Below are 23,998 nucleotides of genomic sequence, written 5' to 3' on the forward strand. Positions count from 1 at the left end.
CCCCACCGTAGACATATTCGACTATATAGATCCAGTAGGTATGTTGAGGAGTTGAGGACTTGGTCTTGTGGGTACATGCAGTTTATAGTCCACCAATTAATCTCATTCTAGTAATCTTTGTTTGGAATTTGGAAGCATTAATCATTCATGAGTTAGGTTTGATAATTACTTCTATTATATTGACCTTGGACTCTCTCTATTCCGATTATTTGTTATCCTATTTCATTTTCTGGTGTCTCAGTCAATTGTTGTTCTTTTTATTTTAAGAATCAACTTAATAGTCAATCTAATCATTCACACACAATTTTGTCCATTTGCCATTTAATAATTGATCCCTCCTCTTTTTTTATCTTTGTGCCAAAATCAGAGAATAACATTGACCGAGATGGAGGGAATATTAATCATGTGGTCAATATTCATCATAAATTACCCAACACCGGGAGTAGAAAACTTTACGAAAGTTCGGGACAATTTAGGCACTTCCCAGTTCCCATCATTTCTCCACTCATTAGTTAAAACACAAATTCACATTATCGACGGATAGATATTCATTTATAGTTATAAACGAGCTAAATATTTACTCTATAAGACAAGCAACAAATTGCATGATGAGGTCCAAAAATATCAAATACTTTAAAAGTATATTTGACGCGTCTTTTACTTTAGACAGACATATCCATCTATAATGAGACTAATCGTGAATGAAATTGAATAACATCTTAATGCGACTTTCGAATGGATCAGTACTCAGTAGACATCTGATGCAACAACTACAATAGGTCTTGGTATAGACGGGTGGGCGAACAGACGAGTAAAGACCTTTAATAAAATGGGTATGGGCGACAAGGTGGGGCACCCCCATGTGCTTCCCACTTTATAGCAAATGGATATTTTGTGAGGAAAAATGGTATCCGTCTATACGTATAGACGGATAGTGTAGTAGTCCAATATAGGCTATTATTATATACAGAGTGCTAGGAGAGAAAAAAAAAAGTAGTTTCTTATTCTACATTATTTGTGTGCTTGCTTTTACGTTAGTGGCGGTTTGGACGGATCTCCATAACACAACGAAAGATTTAAATTTTTTTGTTAAATATCTCAATTTTTTTCTAATTTACCCTTATATTAGTTAGGGCTGAGCAAAAAATCCGATTATCCAAATTAATCCGATCCGAATTTTTGGATATTCGATCCGAAAGTTAAGTTTGGTTTGGATATTTGATCCGAAATCTTTGGTTTTGGTTTGAATATGGATATTAGAATTAAAACATTTGGATATCCGATCCGATTCGAAACTATAGTTTTCTAGTATAATTTCGAGAAAATAAAATTTTATTTGATACAACAACTTAATTAATGTTTAAAATATTAGAGAAATATCTAGGTGGTACTTAAATTTTATGTCGAGAACATTGGAATAAGAATACTAAAGAAAATTATCATGTATGACTATGAATATAATCGTGCTTCAAACTTAATTTTAAAGTAAATTCAAAAGTATGGATATCCGCATCTGATCCGATTATTTTGGATACCCGAACATTTGGTTTGGATATTAGATATCTAACTTCATGATTTCTAATATGGATATCCAATCCGAACTAACACTTTGGATCAAATACCCGATCCGTACTCTGCCCTAATATTACTATATTAGTAGCCCACCCCTGTTTATTGTGTTTGTACATAAAAAGTAAATTTTAAAATATACTCCTTTGGTGTCAATTATTTGTTTAATATTTACCTTTAATTAAAATATTTCTCACAAAAAATATAAAAGGTAAACAAATGATTTGAATGAATAGAGTAAACTAAGGGATTTGATGATAATAATAATAACATAAACTCCAATTGTTAAAATTCCGTATATTTATGGTCAAAGTTTAAAAATTTTGACTTTCGAAACCCGAGTTAAAAATGCATAAAATTGAAGATGATCTCTACTCGGAACACCGACATATTAATTTTTCGAAAACAGTATTAGAGTTCAGACAACTACATACCTTGAAATCTTGAATAGTTTATTAGAAACAATCAAACATCGATTAATAATCCAATAATTTAGACATCTTACTTTACATCATACGCGGTAACACTTTATGATAATAATTGATAAAGAAAGCAAAGAAAAATAATGCAATCAATTGAATGACATTGACTTATTATCTAACTATATACCTTTCTCACCATACACATGACCAAATTTCAATTAAAATAAACAATCCAAAACTTGCTAAAATATCAACATTTCACGTAAACTTGGACTAATTGTACACAATGAGGGTCTACCCACCTAACATCATTGTATTACTTTCAACTTTGAAATTTTGTCTAATTATTGTTTTATGTAATTGTGCTACCTTTGATCCATATGATGAACCACCATGCACTACTACTAGTCCTCCTCCTCCTCGTCCTCCTGCTGCTCCTGCTTCTGCTCCTGCAGGGTCGAAGTGGCTCCCGGCTTCTACTTCTCGGCCGATGAATTTGTCGGGAGAGCCGTTGGGTAGTCCACCTTTGCCTTCGCTTGTTGGAGATTCGACTTCTGGTCTTCAGGTTGGGTTTTATGTTGGGAAATGCTTAGAGGAGGATGTGGATGTTGAAGCGATTATTGCTAATGTAGTTGAAGCATTGTTTCGAGCTGATCCTACTTTACTTCCTGCTTTGCTCCGCTTGCAATTTCATGATTGTTTTGTCAGTGTACGCTTTCATTATTCATCTCATCAAAAGTACTATTACTTATAAGTACTTACATATGTGTCAAACTAGCTTAGTTGGTAAAATCATGAGCTGTGGTAGTCATGACCTAGGTTCAAACCCTGTCAGCATCAAAATCGCCCTTGTGGCTCCCTTTACACCAGAAAAACATACTCGTGCTATGACATTGTTAATCAGTAATCTAATGATGTGTTGTTAACTGAAAATGAACAGGGGTGTGATGCATCGATTCTGATCGAGGGAAATTCGACAGAGAAAACTGCGAGCCCTAATCGTAGTGTGAGAGGATACAAAATTGTGGATGATGTAAAGCTTGCTGTCGAAGCGAAATGTCCTGGTTTAGTTTCCTGTGCTGATATCATTGCAGTTGCTACTAAAGTGCTAATTAAACTGGTAAATTAAACACACTGCCAAAATTCATTATCGAAAAAACTCTGTATTACATTACAGAATATCATGTGTCTTTCTGAACAGGGAGGAGGACCCGATTATCCGGTACAAACAGGTAGAAGAGATGGACTAGTGTCAAGAGCCAAGGATGCGCGTGATCTTCCTGGCCCTTTCCTGTCAGTCGAGGACACCGCTACAGCCTTTGCTGCCAAAAATTTCACCATCGGAGAAATGGTTGTTCTATTAGGTATTTTTTAACACCTGCAAACTCAAATACATAGAAATTTATATGAGACGGTCTTATTGTAACGGTCTTATTCTGTTGTCGCCCAAGCAGGATGTCACACAGTTGGAGTTGCACATTGTGTGTTCTTCAAGGACCGTCTCTACCCAGGTACTAGCCTATTCGACCCCTTCATGGATCCTGAACTTCGCAACCATCTAATGTCGACATGCCCTCAGAACACCTTAGTGAACAGCAACTTCACTCTTCTTGATCAAAATCCTCAAAGGTTAAATACAGTAGATAACTCTTACTTCAATCAAATCATCAACCGGAGAGGAGTCCTTCCAATTGACCAAGAGCTAGCCCGTGATCCGACAACTCAAGGGTTTGTTCAACAATTGTCTCTCAATGCAACACTCTTTAATATTGAACTCGCAAACGCCATGGTGAAGTTGCAAGCACTTGATGTACTCACTGGAGATCAAGGCGAAGTTAGAAAAGTTTGCAGGAGTGTCAATTAAGATACCTTTTTTTTTTTTGTGTGTTCAGATATAACATTGAGTAGATAAACACCAAAGAGTTCGATTTGATCACACATACAGACTATTCCTTCTTTTTTTTCGGTGTTGAACAGGAGTATTCCCTACCGACAAGTTGGGGCAATCTCCTTCAATTGACCGTCAATTGATAGTGTAAATAACTCTTTAAGTCGATAAGTATTGATTTGTATAGACTTAGTGAGTTATATATTTATGTAACCAACTTTTTTTTACTTCTGTGGGTTCTGTCAACGAGTAGATTAAACCGAAACCCTCAAAGGGCTCCCGCAAATTGTTGGTAAAAGGGGTCGGATATACACAGCCTGAACGACAATTGTGCCAAGAAATGCATTGAATGAGTGCCACTTCACCATAAAAAAAAAAAAAGCATGTTGTAGTGAGTTGGGTTGCTCCATCATAATCCAGAACCAAAGAATAACGAGCCTTTGGCTTCCCTAGTCAGCAAATACGAACATTCTCAGCAATCTGATTTAAGTTCAGGATTGTATTGCGCCAGTCTCAGGCGCCTGCTATCTAGTAGTGTTTGAATAGAAAGGCATTCGGATTACTAAAAACTTGTACAAGTACATTAATTGGTCAACAAAAACAATCTGGATCATGGTGACATAACTAACACCAACTTCAAAATCAAGTCGAGCAAATGAGATGCTAACTATTACTCAGATTGTCATAGATAAACAAAACAGCCAGTACTGAATTGTATAACATTTGAGAAGCAGCACCAAAAGGAAGATCTTGCGGAGACTTCTTATAGCCTTCTTCCTCTGCGGCCACCCTTTCTTCTGGTACTGTCGGTGGGGATTGGTGTGACGTCCTCTGAAAATAGGAAGTAGGAAATATGTGAGGTTTTAAAAATTAACTGCGGACAACAGTAATGCATCTTCCACAATAAAATACGTCAAACGGTAGCAAAATGCATTTCATAAGTCTGAAATAAGGGCATCATAAGGGCGTGTTTGAATGAAGAAAAGTCAAAGAATGGTTTAATTGCACTGCGAAATAGACATGTAAGTAGGTAACTGTACGCAATTAGAACGAGTGAACAAGAATATCGCCCGCGTACAATTCTCTCCAGCCTTTATGATCCCTGACTTTCTCCTCCCATGTCCTTTCTCTCTCTCATTTCTAACTCCATCTATAGGAATTATCTTTCAACATAATTCCAAGGGCCAAATAGGTACAAGCGCATATCATGTTCTATATCAATGGATGCACGCATAAAATGATTTCATACAAACTAAAGGCATATATCATCATCTTCTACGATCAAGAACTGACTTCCAGCAAAAAAATTGCTGTCATAGACCGACTCATTCTTTCCTTTCTTTCCTATGTTTGTTCGGGTATTCACACGCCCTGAAGGACTATTTTCTCCCCCTTGCTTTCCCTTGCTTTCCCTTCATCTGTATCCACACAGTCACACACTTTGCCAGTGTATTTCCAGCTCTCAATTACCGCATACTCAAAACTTAATATTAACCCATGATTCATGCAAAATATGAATGTAATTAAAACATCTAAATAGGGATGGCAAAATTACCAATGCGGCCAATTTTCATTCCAGAACGAGCAAGGGCTCGAAGGGCAGACTGGGCACCAGGACCAGGGGTCTTAGTCTTGTTTCCACCAGTAGCACGAAGCTTAATGTGAAGAGCAGTGATGCCCAGTTCCTGACCAGTGTCAAGAGAAATAATTAGCCATTATAGAAAGCAACAAAGCCGCTAAAAACACCGGACTAGCATAGTATACAACCTTGCATCTTTGTGAAACATCTTGTGCTGCAAGCATAGCTGCGTATGGTGATGACTCATCTCTGTCAGCTTTAACCTTCATTCCACCTGTTCAAGAACCACCATTTTTTTTCGATAAGAAGTTCAATACATACCTAAAACAATTAAGACAAGGGGATACTTAGATAAGAAATTACCAGTAATACGGACCAATGTTTCCCTGCCAGATAAATCAGTCACGTGCTGCAAATGGCAATACACGGAAGAATGAGTACATATAGGGATGCTTCGTTTAACTTAAAATTAATAATCAATAATTCATCATTAAAAGAAACGAGGAAGAGATGGAAATGTGCTTACAATGAAGGTATCATTGAAAGAGGCAAAAACGTGAGCAACTCCAAACACATACTCACCTTCCCGCACAGTAGGGCCAAGGGTCACAGTCTCCTCTTTTGGTTCTCTTGTCTTTCTCTTCGACTACAAGATTAGCCACTATTAAGCTCAATTCTCATATAGACCTCAAAATTCAAAATCTACAAAATCGACTATAATAAGAGTGGCATGAAGCCTAACTAAAAACCACCTGGCATACTCGCCTATGAATTTCTTATACGCACTATCCTGAATCATGATCAATGACGGTGAAAATCAATGGCAAAATGCTATCTTTGTGAATAAGTAGCTTCAACATAATGACAAATTGACAATCCACCAATTCAATCCTAGGTAGCTAAAGTCACGGCTCACGATTCATCATGAAATATGACAGCAATTAACCCTTAAAAATAGACCTATAACTAAGTCTTAGACCGGACCGAGCTTTAACCGTTCGATATGTTCAATATGAGACCAAAATAGACCTAAAAATATTTAAAAAAAAATGTTTCGTATATGATATTCACATTTATATCCTAGTAAATCAAATGCATTGAAAAGTTAGATAGTTGTTCAAAAATAATAATTTTAGATATTAATTTATTTATCTTTTGAAGATAAAATGTTTATTTACTTCATAATATTTTAATAATTATGTTTATAAACATAAAATTCAGTCCATTCCTAAATAAATCGGTCACTAACGTTCAAAAATGAGGAACGAGGACCTGCCTAAATAAATTTAGTCCAAGTTCAGTCTGGGTTAAAGTTGCTTACTAGCCCTTTCATTTCCCTCGAATTAACAAATGGTTACATAGGGTAATACTCCGTGTTGGGCTTCTGCTACACCGGTGTCCATTGTCCATAATAGTACTATATTGTCCGCGTTAGGTCAAGTCCTAACGATTTACTCCTAGCATCCTTTCCAAATGGCCTAATACTATTATATTTTGTGGCACTATAAAGATGATTTTCCATCTTTTTAACACTGATGTGGGACATGGGTTTGCATCCTAACACTCTGCATGTTTTTTTTTCCGTATACCACTCAGTTTACTCCGTATTCGAGTCGGGTAATAACTTTACGGCAATACAATTCTCTTATGATTTTTAACACTGTTGTGTTTTCAAGACTTCAACTCCAGACGTCTGGTTAAACTAAAATAACTTTGTATTGATTGATCTAGATGCTCATGAGTAGATAGGACAATATAATATATGGAGATCAAACTCAAAACCTATTAGCCAGAGTTTATTGATTTTAACTCCTAAACTAATGGTTAATTGTGTGATTGAGTTGAATCTTCATTGAAGTCATGCTCCAGAAAAGAGGCGAAAGTGTAAAATCGAATATTTCGTACATATTTGTCAAGTAGGGGTCAACGTAGAAGCAGAGATATTCGAATTGTTATAACCATTATGTTAAGAGGCAGAATTTAAGTTGAGTTTCCTGTAATACTACAGTTTTCTATGTTTATGGGTATTCTATTGAGTGGGGCTTACTCTGTCGAGTAAGTATGTTTTTATACGAAATAGTAGTCTGCTTGATGGGTACACGATCGAGTATGTGTGACACTCGATCGAGTAAGTCACTTACTCGATCGAGTAAGTTGGTTTTACGGGTTGTTTTAGCCGGGATTTGTTAATAACGCATGATTAGTATTTAAGATTTCCGTCACATTCTTAAGTACTTTTACTTTTCTAAAAACCTTTCAAAGAGAGAAAAGAGTTACATTGCTTTGTTCTTCGCGTTATTGTCAAATCTCAAAGGCTAAGGTTGTCGGATCGTCACGTTCTTTACGCCGTTGAGTTCGTCGTGTCGAGGGTAAGATCCTTGTATAGTTTTCATATTGTTTCGTTGATTTTGTTTAAAACCCTAATTGGGTAAATTAGGGGTTTGGGAGTATATTGTTGTTTTAGATGGTAATAGAATGATTATATGATTATAGGAGGAGGTTTTGTAGAGGAGCATTATTGATTAGCTGCTTGTGACGGTCTCGTGATTGCTTATTCCAAGTAGGATTTCCTACTCAGTTATTGATTACATACATGTTGATTGATTGATTGTTGGTGGTTGTTGATTAATAACATTTGTCTATATTGTATTGAAATTGGTGATTGTTGATTTTGTAGTTGATTGTGATTGTTTGTCTGTGGTTCTCGACGTGTGATAGGCTATCACACATCTATGCAAAAATAAATACTCTAGACACAAGTGAATGTACTACGTAGGGGTCGAATCCACAGAGAGACGGTAGTTGTAAATTAATTGTTATGGATTGAATTTTATCGAGGTCGGTTTATCGGTTGTTGGTTGGTTGGTTGGTTAATGGAAGAAAACAATAACGATAAAGAAATAGTCTAGGAAGGTCGGGTTACACATGCAAATTATGTAAATGCTTAAATTAAACATAGGAGTTGATGAATCGTTAATTGTTTAGGCTTAGAGACACCCATCTCACGATATTAGTGTCAAACATAGAACGGGTCCTAGAGAAACTCTCGTTTATGACTAGGTCGTCTTACTACACATGCTTAGTCTAATCCGATTCCATGCCTCTCGACTTATAGAACGAATTAACAAACTTAATCAACGAATAAGGCCTTTAAACAAAGATTAAACGTGACGATACAAACATGTGATAGAAACAATGTAACGGTATTATAACATCCTAGTTTATCATGTTACAAATACTTTTTATACATGGCTCCATTCATTCCCCAGACAAGGTAGACTACTCTAGCATAATGTAAATGTCAACTAAACTAATGATAATTGAAATGATAAACATAATGAAAATAGGAATAGAATTACCTGGAAATGGAAATGAAAATGGAATTGAAGAACAATGCAACTATAAATAACTTGAATATAACTTGAAATGGAACTTGTAATATAAATTGAAATGCATAAAGGAAATTGTTTATGCTAAATCTAGTCTAAACTAAACTAAACTAAGAACATGAAAGTAGTGTAGAAAATATTAAGAAAAATGGTGTGTAAAGGTGTGTAGAAGATGTGTTGATCAACACCCTTTATATAAGTATAAGGGAGTAAAATTTGTAAAGGAATCCAAAATGACATCCTAAGCATACTCTTAATTTTCCTTCAATTCTTGAGTAATTGCCAAGGGGATCCAATGCGAGCCATTAATCCCATCTTCAAGCCTTTGGTTAATCACATAATTTAGCATCTTATGTAAAATTTTATGGACTTGTAATGTGGGCTTCATTTTGTGATTTAATTAGCATTTTACATTTCACATTTCTTCATGTTTGGCCTTGTAATTTCTTCCTTGGTTCATTTAACTTTCATACTTACCCATATATTATAGTGCTTGCAAATGTGATAGGAAAAAGACTCTAAATGCTTAAATTCCTACAAAATGTAACAAATACAAACAATACACCTAGAACACAAGATTATCTCACAAATATACTAATTAAAGTATGATATGCAATCAAAACCGAACTAAAATGAGGGGTAAAAGTATATATAAAATGAACACATCAAGGTGCATCCTCGGCTGAGTGGAGTCACTTGCGGGAGTGGTTTCACGCCCTTGATTCGCCTTCTGTGGGACCCGCCACAGAGGCGATGTGCACATTAAGGAACATGGTTTATCGCTCGGATGAGATGAGCATGGCTTAGGTGGGAACGGTTGCGGTCCTCCACTGGCGGTGTGGAATACTTGTTGCGATGGATATTCTGGCAGACTACACACTTTAGTGTGTATTCAGGTGTGTGGAGTTGTGAACTTGTGATCACTACAAGAAATCTTGTAATACTACGGTTTTCTATGTCTATGGGTACTCTATCGAGTAGGCCTTACTCTGTCGAGTAAGGGTGTTTTGAGTTACGAAACAGTATTCTGTCTGTAGGGTACTCGATCGAGTAAGTGGCACTCGATCGAGTACGTTAGTTACTCGATCGAGTTAGTCGGTTAACGGGTAATATTTTCACGGGTTTTGTTAATGACGTGGATTAGTATATATTTTATATCGTCTTCTCCCCTAAACACTTTTCATAAACCTAATTCACTCAAAGGGGATTTAAAGCTACGTTGTTCTCTTCATCCGCGTTATTGGCAAATCCCGGAGCTTGAGGGGTCGGATTTCATTTTTCTTTGCGTCGTAGTAATCCTTGCGTCAAGGGTAAGATCTACATACCAATTTTATAGCGTTTGATTGACTTTGTTTAAACCCTAACTTATGGGATTGGGGGTTTTTGTGATTAGTTGTATTGTTAGTAATTATGTGATTATGTGATAGGAGGAGGATTCGTAGAGGAAATGTTTTGAGATAGCTGCTAAGATCGTCTGCTTGTGTTTGCATTCCAGGTAGGGTTTCCCTACTCAGTATTAGTCACATAATGTGGTTTGTTGTTGATTGTGATTGTTGTAAAGTATCATATTCATATTGTGACGGTTGTTGGATTTGGTTGTTGTTGATTGTTGTGATTGTATCTGTCTGTGTTCTTCGGAGTGCGTACCTGGCTGAGTGGAGTCACTTGCGGGAGTAGCTTCACGCCCATTATTCGCCTTCTGTGGAACCCACTGTAGATACCTCATTTCTGCACCTCCCGCAAACCACCTGGTGATGATTGGGCCGCATTGTTTGGTACGCGGATCGATTTGTCACAGTTCGTAAGTTTATCATCAAGTGATCGCTCAAACACTTGTGTCTACCTCTTAACTGACATCTATGTGCCGATACGGTCGTTTTGGCAGTAATTAGAGTACATTTGGAGTCCGGGCCTAAAACCGTCTTCATTTTCTGATAACCGTTAAAATGACGAGTCAGAATGTTCTGGATATTTCTATTCCATATTTTGCAATCTTGTAATCTTTGGTAAAGAATTTCCCGTAATATTCACACAAAATATTAAGGAAAACAAGATTAATCCGTTATTCCAAAATCAAAACACGGAAATCTTTCTTCCGCAAGAGGAAACCACTTGGGAAAGGACGCATCAAGTGATGCCCCTCTTCCAAGAGACGCAGTGCCTGTTGCGCCTCTTCCCAAGTCCTTTTTTGCGTATTTTTCGTATCTTTTCATATCTTTTCGAGATTCACTTCCAAAGTTTCTCCAAAAAACCCTACTTCCGTCGTGTGATTAGTATAAATAGAGACCTTCGGTCTCACATATTTTTCACGCGAGTGTCCGCCCTTCTCTTCTCCCTTTGCATTCTAGACCACGTTCTTACTTTTTGGCGTCTACGTGCTTGAACTTTCGACCACGTAAGCTCGGATCCTTCTGAGTACCAGCCTCGTTTTGCATGACCGACCAATTTGACCAACTCCACAATAATCAACTTTAATCAATCTTGTTCGTTATCCTCTTAGAGGGCACTTTCGTCTACATTCAAGTCGAGCATCACTAAACGTTAACTTAGTTCATCTCGTTTCGTCAAACATGTAAGTCTGAGGGTGTAAATCCTATTTTATTTATTGTTCTTCATTTATTGTAATCACAATTGTAAGGTTTATGTAACTCCCGTTTTGCCTTGACCTAGTTTATTAATTACGTATTAATTAACTATTAATCGTATTATCATCCTAATTCTTGTTCGTTTATTTATTTACTCTTTCTCAAATTATCCGTTTTAAAAGTATTTTCGACATAAATCATTAATCCGATGTAATTATTGTAATTTTCTTTATTGTAATTTTCATTATTGTATTCCTTTTATTATTGCTTGTATGTTTTCACATGTAATCGATTTAAATCTCTACTTCGACCCACTTGTATGATAAATTACGTGTTAAACGACTTAGTCTAATTCTCACATGTTAGGATTAAAACGTTGGATGTTGCATTGCATGCATATAAATTGACAATACATCGAGTATAGACGATTTTCCCTAATCATTAGTAGAGGCCGCTATCAAGGCGGGCGGGATTAGGTGTTCGATCAAAAGAGCTTCCTAATACGTACCCTCACCCTTACTCTAGATCTATGTGAACATCCGTGTTCATTGGCATCCACGAGAGTCATTCTAGACATAGAATGCTAAGGGTGGCGAGTGCTTAGTGTTCATGTCATTACTTTGTGTCTTGATATGACACGAGGTATTCGAACGGTTTCCAATTTTCCACAATAAATTGGTGGCGACTCCACAAATGCAAATAAACCAAAGAGTGAAAAGCTTGCTTCGGCTTTCGCCCCCGTGGGCCCGCGTCCACAGTTTGGCGACTCCGCTGAGAAAGTGAAGTGTCTGATGAATTTGTGAATAACTTCGGGGACGAAAACCCTCCCATAGGTATGACTACAGCTGAGAAACGACTTCAATACTTGGAGGAACAATTGATGTATCTCAAAGGGGATGACATTTATAGGGAAAATAATCGCAAATATGAAGCCGTGCGTTCCAAGTTGCCAACCAACTTCAACATGACGGATATCCCTAAATTCAAAGGGCATGAAAACCCTTTGAACCATATCCGTGCTTTCAAGGATTACATGTCTATCAAAGGCATTAAACCCGAGATGTTCTTAAGGATCTTTCCTTCATCTCTTGACACCATCCCAAAATAATGGTTATATTCTCTAGAACATAAGAAGATCGCTACCTGGGATGATGCCGCAATTGAGTTTGCCAAACAATACGCGGATAATGCTGAAATCCAAGTCAACATGCGCACTTTAGAGGTTCTTACCCAAAATGACAAAGAAGGTTTCACCGACTTCCTAAGTAGGTGGAGAAAGACTAGTACTCAACTTGTTGAACGTCCAGACGAAGCTACCCTCGTGGAGAAATTCGTGGACAACCTAAAGCCCATCTATGCAAATCATTTGAGGTATCAGAACATTAAGACCTTCAAAGACTTAACCATACTAGGGACAAGGATCGAAGATGACATCCGTAAAGGGCTCTTGTCCAAAACGGTAGGTCGTTGATATCAAGGCTCAACAAGTCGTTCTTACGGATCTACTAGCAAAACCGATGAAGTTAACCTTCTCGAGCCATCTAAGAAGAGTATCCCACCAAGGAAATTCACAAATCTAAGGGACACGTATTCCAATGCTCTAAAAAGGTTGATGAAACTAGGTAAACTCCAACCCATAGGCCCTACGCCCGAACCAGAAAAGAAATCCAAGTTCTGGGATGAGAATTCGTATTGCGAATACCATAGAGGCTAGGGACATGATACAGAAAAATGCTACAAACTGAAAAATGTACTTCAAGATATGATTGAAGACGGTCGCCTACCAATACCGCCTAGAGGTAAGCCCAACAACACTCATAATCCTCTTGGAGTTATGATGATTACAAGTGATGAATCTACCTTAGATTGCTCACATCTTATCTCCCCAAAAGAAGAGGTGATCAATGAGATATGGACAGATAGCGAGGAAGATGTCTACCTCCAAGATCTTCCCTTAATCAAGAGCGCTGAAAGCATCATAGATGAGATCATTACCACACTGGGCAAAGAAACTAACACCAATCAGCAGAAAGGATGGAGAAAATCGATCAAGTGGACAAACAATCAAGGAAGACTCTTCAAACTCACCACTGAAGAAGGAGAGATGTTCAAAGGAGAACCAGAAGACAATGAATTCGAGTCAGAGTCGGAGTCTAGAGAAGTTTCTAGAGAGTCTAATCCTGTCGTCATTCCCACTCCCCTTGTTTCTCCTAGCTTAGTGTCAAGTAGTAACAGTAGTTCGGGAAATGTCCCAACGGCTGTCCCTTTACCGCCACTGACTACAGATCAGATGGCTTCTTTGTTTCAAATTTTCTCAAATTTTAATATGAATAAACCAGGTTCTGCTTACTCTTCGTGTTATCTTGAATGCAATTCTGTTTACGATGATAATGAGGATGACCCAGGCCCAGACTCAATCGAAATACCTCCCTACATAGCCAAAGAAATACTACAAGAGGGGGAAGGGGGACCAGTGATAGAAAATACTTAACCCATCAACGTAGGAACTGAACTAGAACCCCAAGAACTTAGGATAGGGACGACCTTGAGCCCTACCGAAAGGGCCAATTTCATAGACCTCCTGCACGAGTTCAAAGACGTTTTTGCTTGGTCCTACAAAGACATGCCAGGGATCGACAGGGACATCGCAGAGCATAGAATCTCAATCAAAACCAGGTTTCAAACCCGTGAAACAGAAGCTCCGTCGAATGAGGACAGAATGGGCTCTCAAGATCAAAGAAGAAGTCGATAAACAATTCAAAGCCGGGTTCATCAAAGTTTTCGAGTACTCATACTGGGTAGCTAACATAGTACCCGTACCCAAAAAGGATGGGAGAATCCGTATTTGTGTTGACTTTAGAGACTTAAACAAAGCAAGTCCTAAGGATGACTTTCCTCTACCACATATCGACATATTGGTGGATAATACAGCAGATCACGCGTTACTATCCTTCATGGATGGATACGCAGGATATAACCATATCAAGATAGCCATAGAAGATATGCATAAGACCGCCTTCGTCACTCAGTGGGGAACCTATTGCTACACGGTTATGATGTTTGGGTTAATCAACGCCGGAGCTACATACCAACGCACGACAACTACGCTCTAACATGACATGATGCATAAAGAAGTTGAGGTATACGTAGATGACATGATTGTCAAGTCCAAGGAAAGAGAGGGGCACATCGCGAACCTTCGCAACTTCTTCTCAAGGCTACGAAAGTACAACATGAGGCTCAATCCTCAGAAATGCATATTCGGAGTAACATCTGGCAAACTCCTGGGATACGTTGTTAGCCAACAAGGTATAGAAATAGACCCTTCCAAGATCAAAGCTCTAATCAAAATGCCGCAACCTCAAATGGAGAAAGAAGTTAGAGGATTCCTAGGCAAGGTGCAGTACATAAGTCGATTCATATCGAAACTCACCATGATCTGCGAACCTATCTTCAAGAAGTTAAAGAAAACAGATCACACCATGTAGGATGATGACTGTCAGAAGGCTTTCGACCGAATCAAGGAAATACTAGCCAAACCACCAGTGCTCATGCCACCTCAACGAGATCAACCTCTTGGTTTATATCTCACGGTAACTGAAACGGCCATGGGCGCCATGCTATCTCAAACCGTAGGAAAAGAAAAAAGAGTTATCTACTACCTTAGTAAGAATTTATTGGAGTACGAGTGCAAATACACGCCACTCGAGAAGACATGCCTCGCTCTTGTGCGGGCAACGAAAAAGCTACGCCATTACATGCTTAGCTACTCCGTCAAAATATACTTCAAAATGGATCCTGAAAAATACCTCTTCAAGAAACCCGTTCTCAATGGACGTTTAGCGAGATGGACTTTGATGCTCTCAGAGTTCGATCTCAAGTATGTACCTTTGAAAGTTATAAAGGGGCGCGCCATTGCCGAATTCTTCGCAGAAAATCCCATTAATGATACACAAACGATAGACACCTGGTCGTTTCCAGATTAGGATATACTTCAAACGGATGTAGACTCATGGGACCTCTATTTTGATGGAGCATCGAACTTAAGAGGATTTGGAATAGGAGTGTTGCTCATTTCTCCTGAAGGCGAGCATACACCAATCTCTGTCAAACTCGACTTCGAGGTGACAAATAACGCTGCAAAATACGAGACTTGTCTCATTGGATTGCAAGCGGTAGTAGGTTTAGGCATCAAGAATCTTCGAGTGCATGGGGATTCATCTTTGATCATCAACCAAATTACGGGATCTTGGAAAATCCGAAGTGAAAGCTTAGCGCCTTATCAAGCCAGAATAGACCAAGTTGCCCAATTCTTCGATCAAGTGACCTACCTACATCTACCTCGAGAAGAAAATAAATTTGCAGATGCTCTTGCAAAACTCGCGTCTTTGATTAACATGCCGGACAACATGGTAGAAATGCCTTTATGCATCGAACGACGATCAGAGCCAACTTATGTGCACCAAATCACCGATGAAGAGGAAATCACAGAGGAACCTTGGTTCCAAGAGATCCTAAACTTCAAGCTCAATGGCACCTATCCACCAGAAATGGACAAAAGGAGATAACGCGCTATCCGCTTACTAGCTTCCCAATACATTCTCATGCATGGAGAATTATACAAAAGAACACCTCTTGGTGTAATCCTACGCTGTCTTGATCATTCACAGGCACGGAAAGTGATGGAAGAAGTCCATGATGGAGAATGTGGCCCTCAAATGAGTGGACCCATGATGGCAAAGAAAATCACACGTTTGGGGTATTATTGGACCACGATGGAATCCAATTGCATCAAATATGTAAGACATTGCCATAATTGCCAAATCTTCGGGAATGTACAACATGTCCCTCCTTCATTGTTTTACACCATGACACCTCCCTGGCCATTTTCTGCTTGGGGAATTGACATCATCGGCAAGATCACTCCAGCCGGAACAGGAGGTCATTGTTTCATCCTAGTAACAATCGATTACTTTACCAAGTGGGTAGAAGCGGCTTCCTACACCAGTCTTACAGCCAAGAACGTGGCAAAGTTCAAACAAACCAACATTATCTGTCGATATGGTTGCCCACATGAGATCATCAGTGACAATGGATCACATTTCCAAGCTAAGACTGAACAATTGCTAGCCAAGTACAAAATAAAGCATCACCACTCCTCGCCATATAGACCACAAACCAATGGCGGGGTAGAGGCGGCAAACAAAAACGTTGTCACGATTCTCAAGAAAATGATTGACAACTATAGAGATTGGCCAAGCAAGATACCCTTTGCTTTATGGGGATACCGTGCATCTGTTAGGACGCCCACTGGGGTCACCCCGTTCTATTTGACCTATGGCATGGAAGTTGTACAACCAGTCGAGCTAGAAATAACATCCTTGCGTATTTTACTCGAAAGTCAAATCCCAGAAGCCGAGTGGAAGAGGGATAGATATGAAGAACTCATCCTCCTAGATGAACGATGATTACGTGCATTACATAATGTGCAAACATACCAAACACGTATCAAACGAGCCTTCAACAAAAGGGTTAAGCCAAGGAATATAAAAGAAGGAGACTTGGTCCTCAAATCAATTAGAGCTCTTTTACCTGTCGATCCACGAGGAAAATTCAAACCCAATTGGGCCGGGACATTTCTAGTCAAGTCCATACTTCCAGGGGGCGCGGTTAGAATCACAGACCTAGATGGGAACGAATTTGCCAACCCGACAAACCTCGACCAACTGAAACGTTACTATGCCTAGAATAGGAGCAAAAAAAAATGCGTCTCGCGTAACCTCACGTGTCGCTCTTGCGGCACAAAATAAACGGCCCCTAGCCAAGCTGAATTAAGCTAATGTCATCTTGCTCTTCCATTTTGACAATTTGTCATCCTCATATCATCAAATAAACTAAAATGCATTTTAGGAGTAAGCAAAGCTCATGCTTATTTTCTAAGTTCATTACAAGCTCCTGCTTAGAACAATTATTCTTTTACATTTACTCGAATTACGCGCAAGGGTTTGATTTCATTTTTTTTAAAATGAATATGTAGGCAATCCTTCACGGGATACAACCCATTTAATTATTTTAAATGTAAATAGAAGGACATTTGCAATTGCATTTGAAATTCGACAAGAATAATAAAAAGAAAATCACGACGGTTTCATAACCAATTAACCTTTTTTATTTCATTTCTAATAATAATAATAATAATAATACGTTACATAATAAAAATAATGCTAAAAAAAATAGGCTAGGATTCTAAAAACCCCGACTTCTTCTTACAATAATAATAATAATAAATAATAATAAAGACTTAGGCTACTCTTCCATTTCCCTTTGCCTTTGTCATTTTTGTCAAATTTCTTGTCCCGACCTCGAGCCGGACGCTCTTGCGCCACTTCATACCTAATCACCAACGGTCTCTCTCGTGGTCTTGCTTTGCCATTTTTGTCAACCACCATCTCGACAGCAGGAGAAGTCTTCGGTTTCTTCGAAAGATGAACAACTCGGAATCCGGCTTCTTCCTCTCCCTCAGTCAGACGCTTCTCTGTCTCCTTTTCCACCTCGCAAACCTTGTAGTCAATAGGCTCGCGCTTCCTCAATCTCTCGCGCTCCTCCGGAGTAGTAGCTTTCCTCCACCGCAGATAGAAATCTGACACCCATAGAGCACTAACATAAGAGTTCAAGAACCATACATTTCTTTGAGCCCATTTGATGGCCCATTCTCTTCGACTCTCAGTAGCAAGCGCCACGGCAGTCTGCGGGATCGTGTCAAGCTTCGGAATCATCTGCTTCAATCCGACCTGTCTCATCAACCTCTCCGGAAAGATGCATATCATAAACTCCAAGCCGGGAATGCGAACAGATCGGGTAGGATCCAAGGAAGATACTCCAGTGACAGATTTGAGATGCCACCATGGTACGATCCATCTAATTAAGGGGCCGTCATCACTCTTCAATTTGTTTTCCCAGTGGTTGCAGACTCGAGTGAAGTCCACCATGTAGAGCCTAGTCCTCATTGCAATTGAGCGAGCATGATAAGCAGGAACATTAACTGGGGGCTCGATCAATTGAAGACGCTCCATAAGCCAGACCTACCAAAAGCAGGAATTAGACAAAAAAAAAAAAAAAAAAAAAAAAACGAACAAAAAAGAAACAAAAAAAGATAAAGAAAAATTCTTTTACCTGCAAAATAATGGGACTCCCCAGATAAGGAAGGTCACGATTGGCTTTCCTGTTATCTAAACCCAATAGGATCTCTCCTAAACACAGACAAGCTGGGCTCCTGCGCAGCTCCATTTGCTCAATCAAGCTCAAATAACGAGGGTCGCCTCTCAAATCCTCATCAACATGCCGGATTTCATCGACCGATTCATCAATAGGGCAGATCCCACTATCTCTTATGTTGCGAGGCGAAGGGCATTCGGGTTTGCCTATTTCATGTATTGTCCTTAACATTCGCACTCCTTTAGAAGTCACAAGACGGTCCACATCAGCTCTTGCTAAACCAAGCAAGTCCCTAAACTTATTATTATACCCCTGGGAAGTAGAAGGAATAGCAGGCAAATGTTCCGGGTCCCAACCACCAACCGCAGCAATTTCTTCGGGAAATGGGCAAATGTCGCCTCTGGGGAAGGCAAATACGTGATAATTCGGGTCCCAATAATCAATACAAGCATCTAGGAATGGTTTGACTACCTTGATCAGCTTCAAACTCAATAGCGATCCAAAATTATAAGCACCCATGTCGTATTTCTCCACACTAGAAAACTCATTTGTCCACTCTTTTAGACGAATTTCGAGAGTATTCATGATGTATGCTTATTTTGAGAGCTTTATGTAATAAGACGAAGAAAAGAAGGAAGAATTATGTGAATAAAACCTCCCTCGACGTCTCTATTTATACTAAAAGCTATTTCCTAAAATCTGTCAGGACGGATGCCTTTGGGAACAGCGCGAAGACTGCTGCGCCTCTTGAAGGACGTTGACTCTTCTTTGCGCCTCTTCCTCGGCCTTCTTTCTGTGATTTTCCGCGTTAGATCTTTCCTAAATTCCTCAACGAATAATTTCCTATTCATACGGGTTATTATTTTGGTAAATACGTCAAGTTGCCATATTTCGTGTTTCCTAATTTCACGGGCACGCATTGCGAGGCGATATCGACATTTTCGTCATTTTAGCACACTTATACATTTCTTTTTATTTTTCTTTTTTTGGGGAATCATCTCACCAATTTAATTTAATTTATTCATTTTTTCCAAACTTATACATTTATTTTTTTCTTTTTCTTTTTGGGGAATCATTTCACTCCCATCCCACATTAACCTTCAAACTTATATGTTTCTATTTTTTCTTTTTTTAGGGGGTAACCCGCCCTACCGTCCGGTCATTTCCGGCAAAATTTTTGCATTTTCGAGTCATTGTTTTGCGCTAATTTAGGCCATGTGTACAAATGTATGTTCTATGTGATTTCTGTGTAAATTTCGGCAGCATGACGGCGCAAACCGTCATCTACCAAACCTGTTCAAAGCTAAACTGCAGGTACAAACAAAGCAACCCAGCAGCAAAGGCACTCAGGCGATCACATATACAATCAAGAGGGGATACGTACACCAAACTGGGGGCTCGAGCCCCAAAACAAAGTCCGAATGTCCAAAATGTAGGTCCTAAAAATGTACAAAATACAGCCGAAAACAAAAAGCAACAATCAAGCTACCGCTGGTCGCCGTCTAGCTCAGCAACTCTCGCCTCGAGAGTAGCAACCTCGGCGTCACGAACCTCGAGCTCCCTCAGCAGGCAAGCTCTCTCCTCCCGAGACTGGGCTAGCTCACGCTCCCTCTGCAAACAACAAGAATTGGCTCATGTCAATCATTTCAAACACAAGGAAAATTTGAAAATGAAGTAAACGGAAGGTTCATACCTAACATCCTCGACCGCCAGCAAGTGCCTCGACGGCAGTAGCCCGCAGCCGGTTGGCTACCCTCCACAAAGCCACGAACCGAGATGCCGCAACCTACATTTCAAAAGAAGAGATTCTTAACGATTGGACAAACTCAAGCAAATGTGTTCTTACACAAAATTATACAAGTTAGGAGACTCACCCTCCGAATCAGATGTTGCCACTCGTCCAAGCCAGCATCTCTCACCACCACGTCAAAGTCGCGCAGCTTGGAGATCGTCATCCTCCCGGTCGCGTCAGTATACTCAAGGGTCTCGGGGTACTCTGGGGGCTCGATGCCCGCCGCCTCGACCTCTTGTAAAGTCAAAGGATTTCCATTAACCGATGATCATTCATTGTGTTCTCAAAATGATCAAAAGCAAGAGTAAAACACTTACCACGACCGGCCAGTATGCCAACCTCCCGTAGAGGAACGCCGAGTAGTCCTCGCCCGGAAGAAGGAGGGCGTCACCACCAACACCCGCCAAGTCAGCCTCCCTCTCAGCCTCGTAAGGCTCCCTGAACATCGTCCTAGGGGGATCGATGGGAACCGTCAAGACATCCCGAGAGCACTGACGAGCCAAGCGCTCACCCAAGTACCACATATGACCCATCGACGTCCTCAGCAGCAACCGGCTCGAGCTCCTAGGTCGAAGGACCTCAACCACAAAGGGAGGAGCGCCAGCGTACTCCACCCAAGGCTTGGGCACCCACTGGGAAAAGCAAACAAGAAGTCATTCTTATGATCAGTTCTGAAAAAGGTAATGAATAAACAACGCAAGGTGAAGTACTCACGTCGTCCAACTGAAGAACGTTCACCTCCCATCGACAGACGTCATGGAAGGAGCGCCGGCTCCTCGTACGGCACATCACCCAATCCTTCACAACGGGATAGGCCTTCTCCACCGGCTCCGTCCTCTTGGGCGCGAGGCCCGGAAAGTAGGAGTACACCCACGCCTGTAAAGCAAGATAATCAATAACAATATTTCGTGATTCGATAAGAAAAGGAAATGATATTTCATAAAATGAAATGAAGGTTCATACCTCCAACAGCAGTCCAGGGTCGACAGCAGCAGGAGAAGTCCTCTTCTCCATCAACTCCGGACGAACCATGGCCCTCATGAAGCGGATGAGGACCGAAAAACCAGCAGTGACCCAGTCCCAACGGCCTAGGGAGCTCAGGTCAGAATGAAAGGGAAGGAGTTTCGTTGACAACCTCTCCCTCTTGTCTCCGAGGTAGATCGAAGACAAGAGCCACCAGAGCCACAAACGGACTCTCTGCTCTACAGTGCAGGGAGGAGGAGCCATCTCCCTCCCCTCGATCACCACCGATGTCGGGGTCTTCCCCGCAAAGTAGTCCCGAACGCAAGAACTAGGCACCAAACAGGGTACCGCAGCAGCCTTCGACGCCAAGTTCTAGCCGATCAACCTCCTCGCCTCGGCCGAGTTTACTCTCATGGCAGTCTCCGGCCACTCCACCACCTCAGTCCCACACGGGAGACTAGAAATCATGCCGTAATCCTCCAACGTGACCCCCACCTCACCAAAAGGCATGTGAAAGGTGGACGTCGTGTCCCAGAACCAATCCAAGAAAGCTCGGACCAGGCTAAGGTTGGCCTGAAGCTTCCTCTTCGCGATATCCCTCCAAGCCTGCACCAGGGCGCCGAATGCTCCCCGCTCGATCATGGCTCGCTCCTCCGCCGACAGCCTCTCGTAGCACCCCATCGCCGTCGTGTAGCCCGAGAACGATCTGATGTTCCCGGTCACCTATGTTGGTTTGAAACAAAAGCTATCTTTAGTTTGAATGAAAAGGAATGACAAATGGAAATGAAAGAAGATGAGTGAAGAGTGATGAATTTGATTTACCAAGCTCTTCACCGTCCCCACCAGGACGGGTGACCCTCCGACCCGGAGCGGTGCCTCTTGTCCTAGGTCTCAGCCCACGCAGGTGCTCCCCTCAGCTGGAGACCACCCCGTCTAACGTTGGCCCGTCTCGGGGCCTCCTCCTCCTCAGGAACCTCCTTCTCCAGGACCTCGACCTCAGCAACCTCAGCAGCCGTCACCGCAACGGTGAAAGCCTCCTCCAACACCTCCTCAAGCATCTGAGAAGGGTTAAGAGCGGTGTCCATGTCCATGGGATCCCTCCCTGATGTAAAGGCCTCGTCACCTGCAAAATTAAAGTGAATTTAGGCCACGTTAAGTGACGACAAGCCTTAATTAGGGGATTTTCAAGTTTTCAAAGCTCCGAAATCGCTCTTTTCTCGCCATCCTTGGCAATTTTTCCACAAACCCGTCCGCTCATGTGGTAATTTGTGTCAAGCTAAGCCTAAGTTGAAGCCTAGTCATGGGTTCGAGTCGGAATTTCGACAGCATTTCGTTATAATGGCGATTATGCCCTAGAAAAATGTCCTGAAAAAGCCGTCACAAATCAAAATTCTAAGATTGTAGGAAGTTTACCCATGATACAAGGATTCCAAATACCAAGTTTTGTCACAAATGGGCAATCCTAAGGCTAGAAGCGATTTACGGTTTAGCTGTGAGACCGTCACAATTTCACTCAAATGCTCAAAACTCAACGAAAATTCGAAACAAATACATGGTTATGATCCTTATACTACCAATTAGCCATTTACAAGGTTAATTTTGCAAGGCAAAATCATTTGGAGGAAGCCCCAAATTTTCGACATTTTAGGGTTGGAAACCCTAATTTTATCGGTCCAATTTGATCTATTATAGAAGATTAATGCAAAAATAATACACATACCTCGATTAGTCATGACAAATGCAAGATTTTGGATCAAATTTTGACGGAAATGGTTGGAATTTGAGAGAAAAATTAAAGAATTGTATTTCGAAATAATGAAATAGACCCCCCCTGTTTCATCGGGTTTTTACGCAGGATTGACAAGCCCAGGAAAAGACGCAGCAGGTGCTGCGCCTATTCCAAGGGACGCAGCTCTTCCTGCACCTCTTCCTCAGTTTCCCTCCATATGAATTTTCGAAGATTCGTTATAAGTTCGTTATTTTGTGGGCCCATCTTTGGTGCGCCTCTTCCTCGATGCCATATCACATATTTGGTCCGTTTGACGTTTATTCTTCGCCCGGATCCGTATTTCCAAGCCAACAGCAAACTGTTGCCATGTTTTTGCCAAGGCCTTGCTTGTCACAACGAGCAGCATTCTTTGACAGGTGTTTCGATATACCTTTATTATATTTCCCCCAGAGAGAGTTCACGACAGACAATCGTCCTTCTCGAGACATGGAGATAAGTTCCCGATTATGTTCCCCCAGCGAGAGTTTACCGACAGACAATCGTCCCTCTCGAGACATGGAGATCAACATCGACCTCAAGCTCTTCTGAAGTTTGTTTGAAGCCGACCCAAGCAGATTTCTCCCAGCAGTTCATGACTACGTCCTGCTGTCTTCTCCCAATATCGCGTTTTGTTTCCCCTGGAGTTTTGAAGAATTTCAGGTATGGTTTCTTCTTATAGCTGGCGAGCCTCCTTACGTAGTCTAATGGACTTTAAACGGCCTCCCCGATAGTCGACAGACTCTAAAATGTTCCCGACGACAGGTCCTTGGTTCAGACCCCTTGAACCGCCTCGCGTCGCCATAGTCGTCAGGTTGTAATCTTCGATTA

General features: G+C 40.6%; 2 protein-coding genes across 2 annotated transcripts; one reads left to right on the forward strand and one right to left on the reverse strand.

Moving 5' to 3' along the window:
- Positions 1-2,171: 2,171 nt before the first annotated feature.
- On the forward strand, positions 2,172-4,106 carry LOC141621206 (peroxidase 57-like). The gene is made up of 4 exons (XM_074437867.1): positions 2,172-2,700; positions 2,932-3,111; positions 3,193-3,355; positions 3,446-4,106. Exons 1-4 carry the CDS (start codon positions 2,278-2,280, stop codon positions 3,853-3,855), a joined length of 1,176 nt encoding a protein of 391 aa, XP_074293968.1. The 5' UTR covers positions 2,172-2,277; the 3' UTR covers positions 3,856-4,106.
- Positions 4,107-4,416: 310 nt separating this feature from the next.
- LOC141616847 (small ribosomal subunit protein uS11z-like) lies at positions 4,417-23,499 on the reverse strand. Its single transcript, XM_074434008.1, has 7 exons — positions 23,484-23,499; positions 22,341-22,525; positions 5,985-6,104; positions 5,822-5,867; positions 5,647-5,732; positions 5,435-5,564; positions 4,417-4,710 (listed from the first exon to the last, which is right to left on the reverse strand). Exons 1-7 carry the CDS (start codon positions 23,497-23,499, stop codon positions 4,643-4,645), a joined length of 651 nt encoding a protein of 216 aa, XP_074290109.1. The 3' UTR covers positions 4,417-4,642.
- Positions 23,500-23,998: the final 499 nt, after the last annotated feature.

Source organism: Silene latifolia, chromosome X, assembly GCF_048544455.1.
Source record: "Silene latifolia isolate original U9 population chromosome X, ASM4854445v1, whole genome shotgun sequence".
Lineage (NCBI taxonomy): Eukaryota > Viridiplantae > Streptophyta > Magnoliopsida > Caryophyllales > Caryophyllaceae > Silene > Silene latifolia.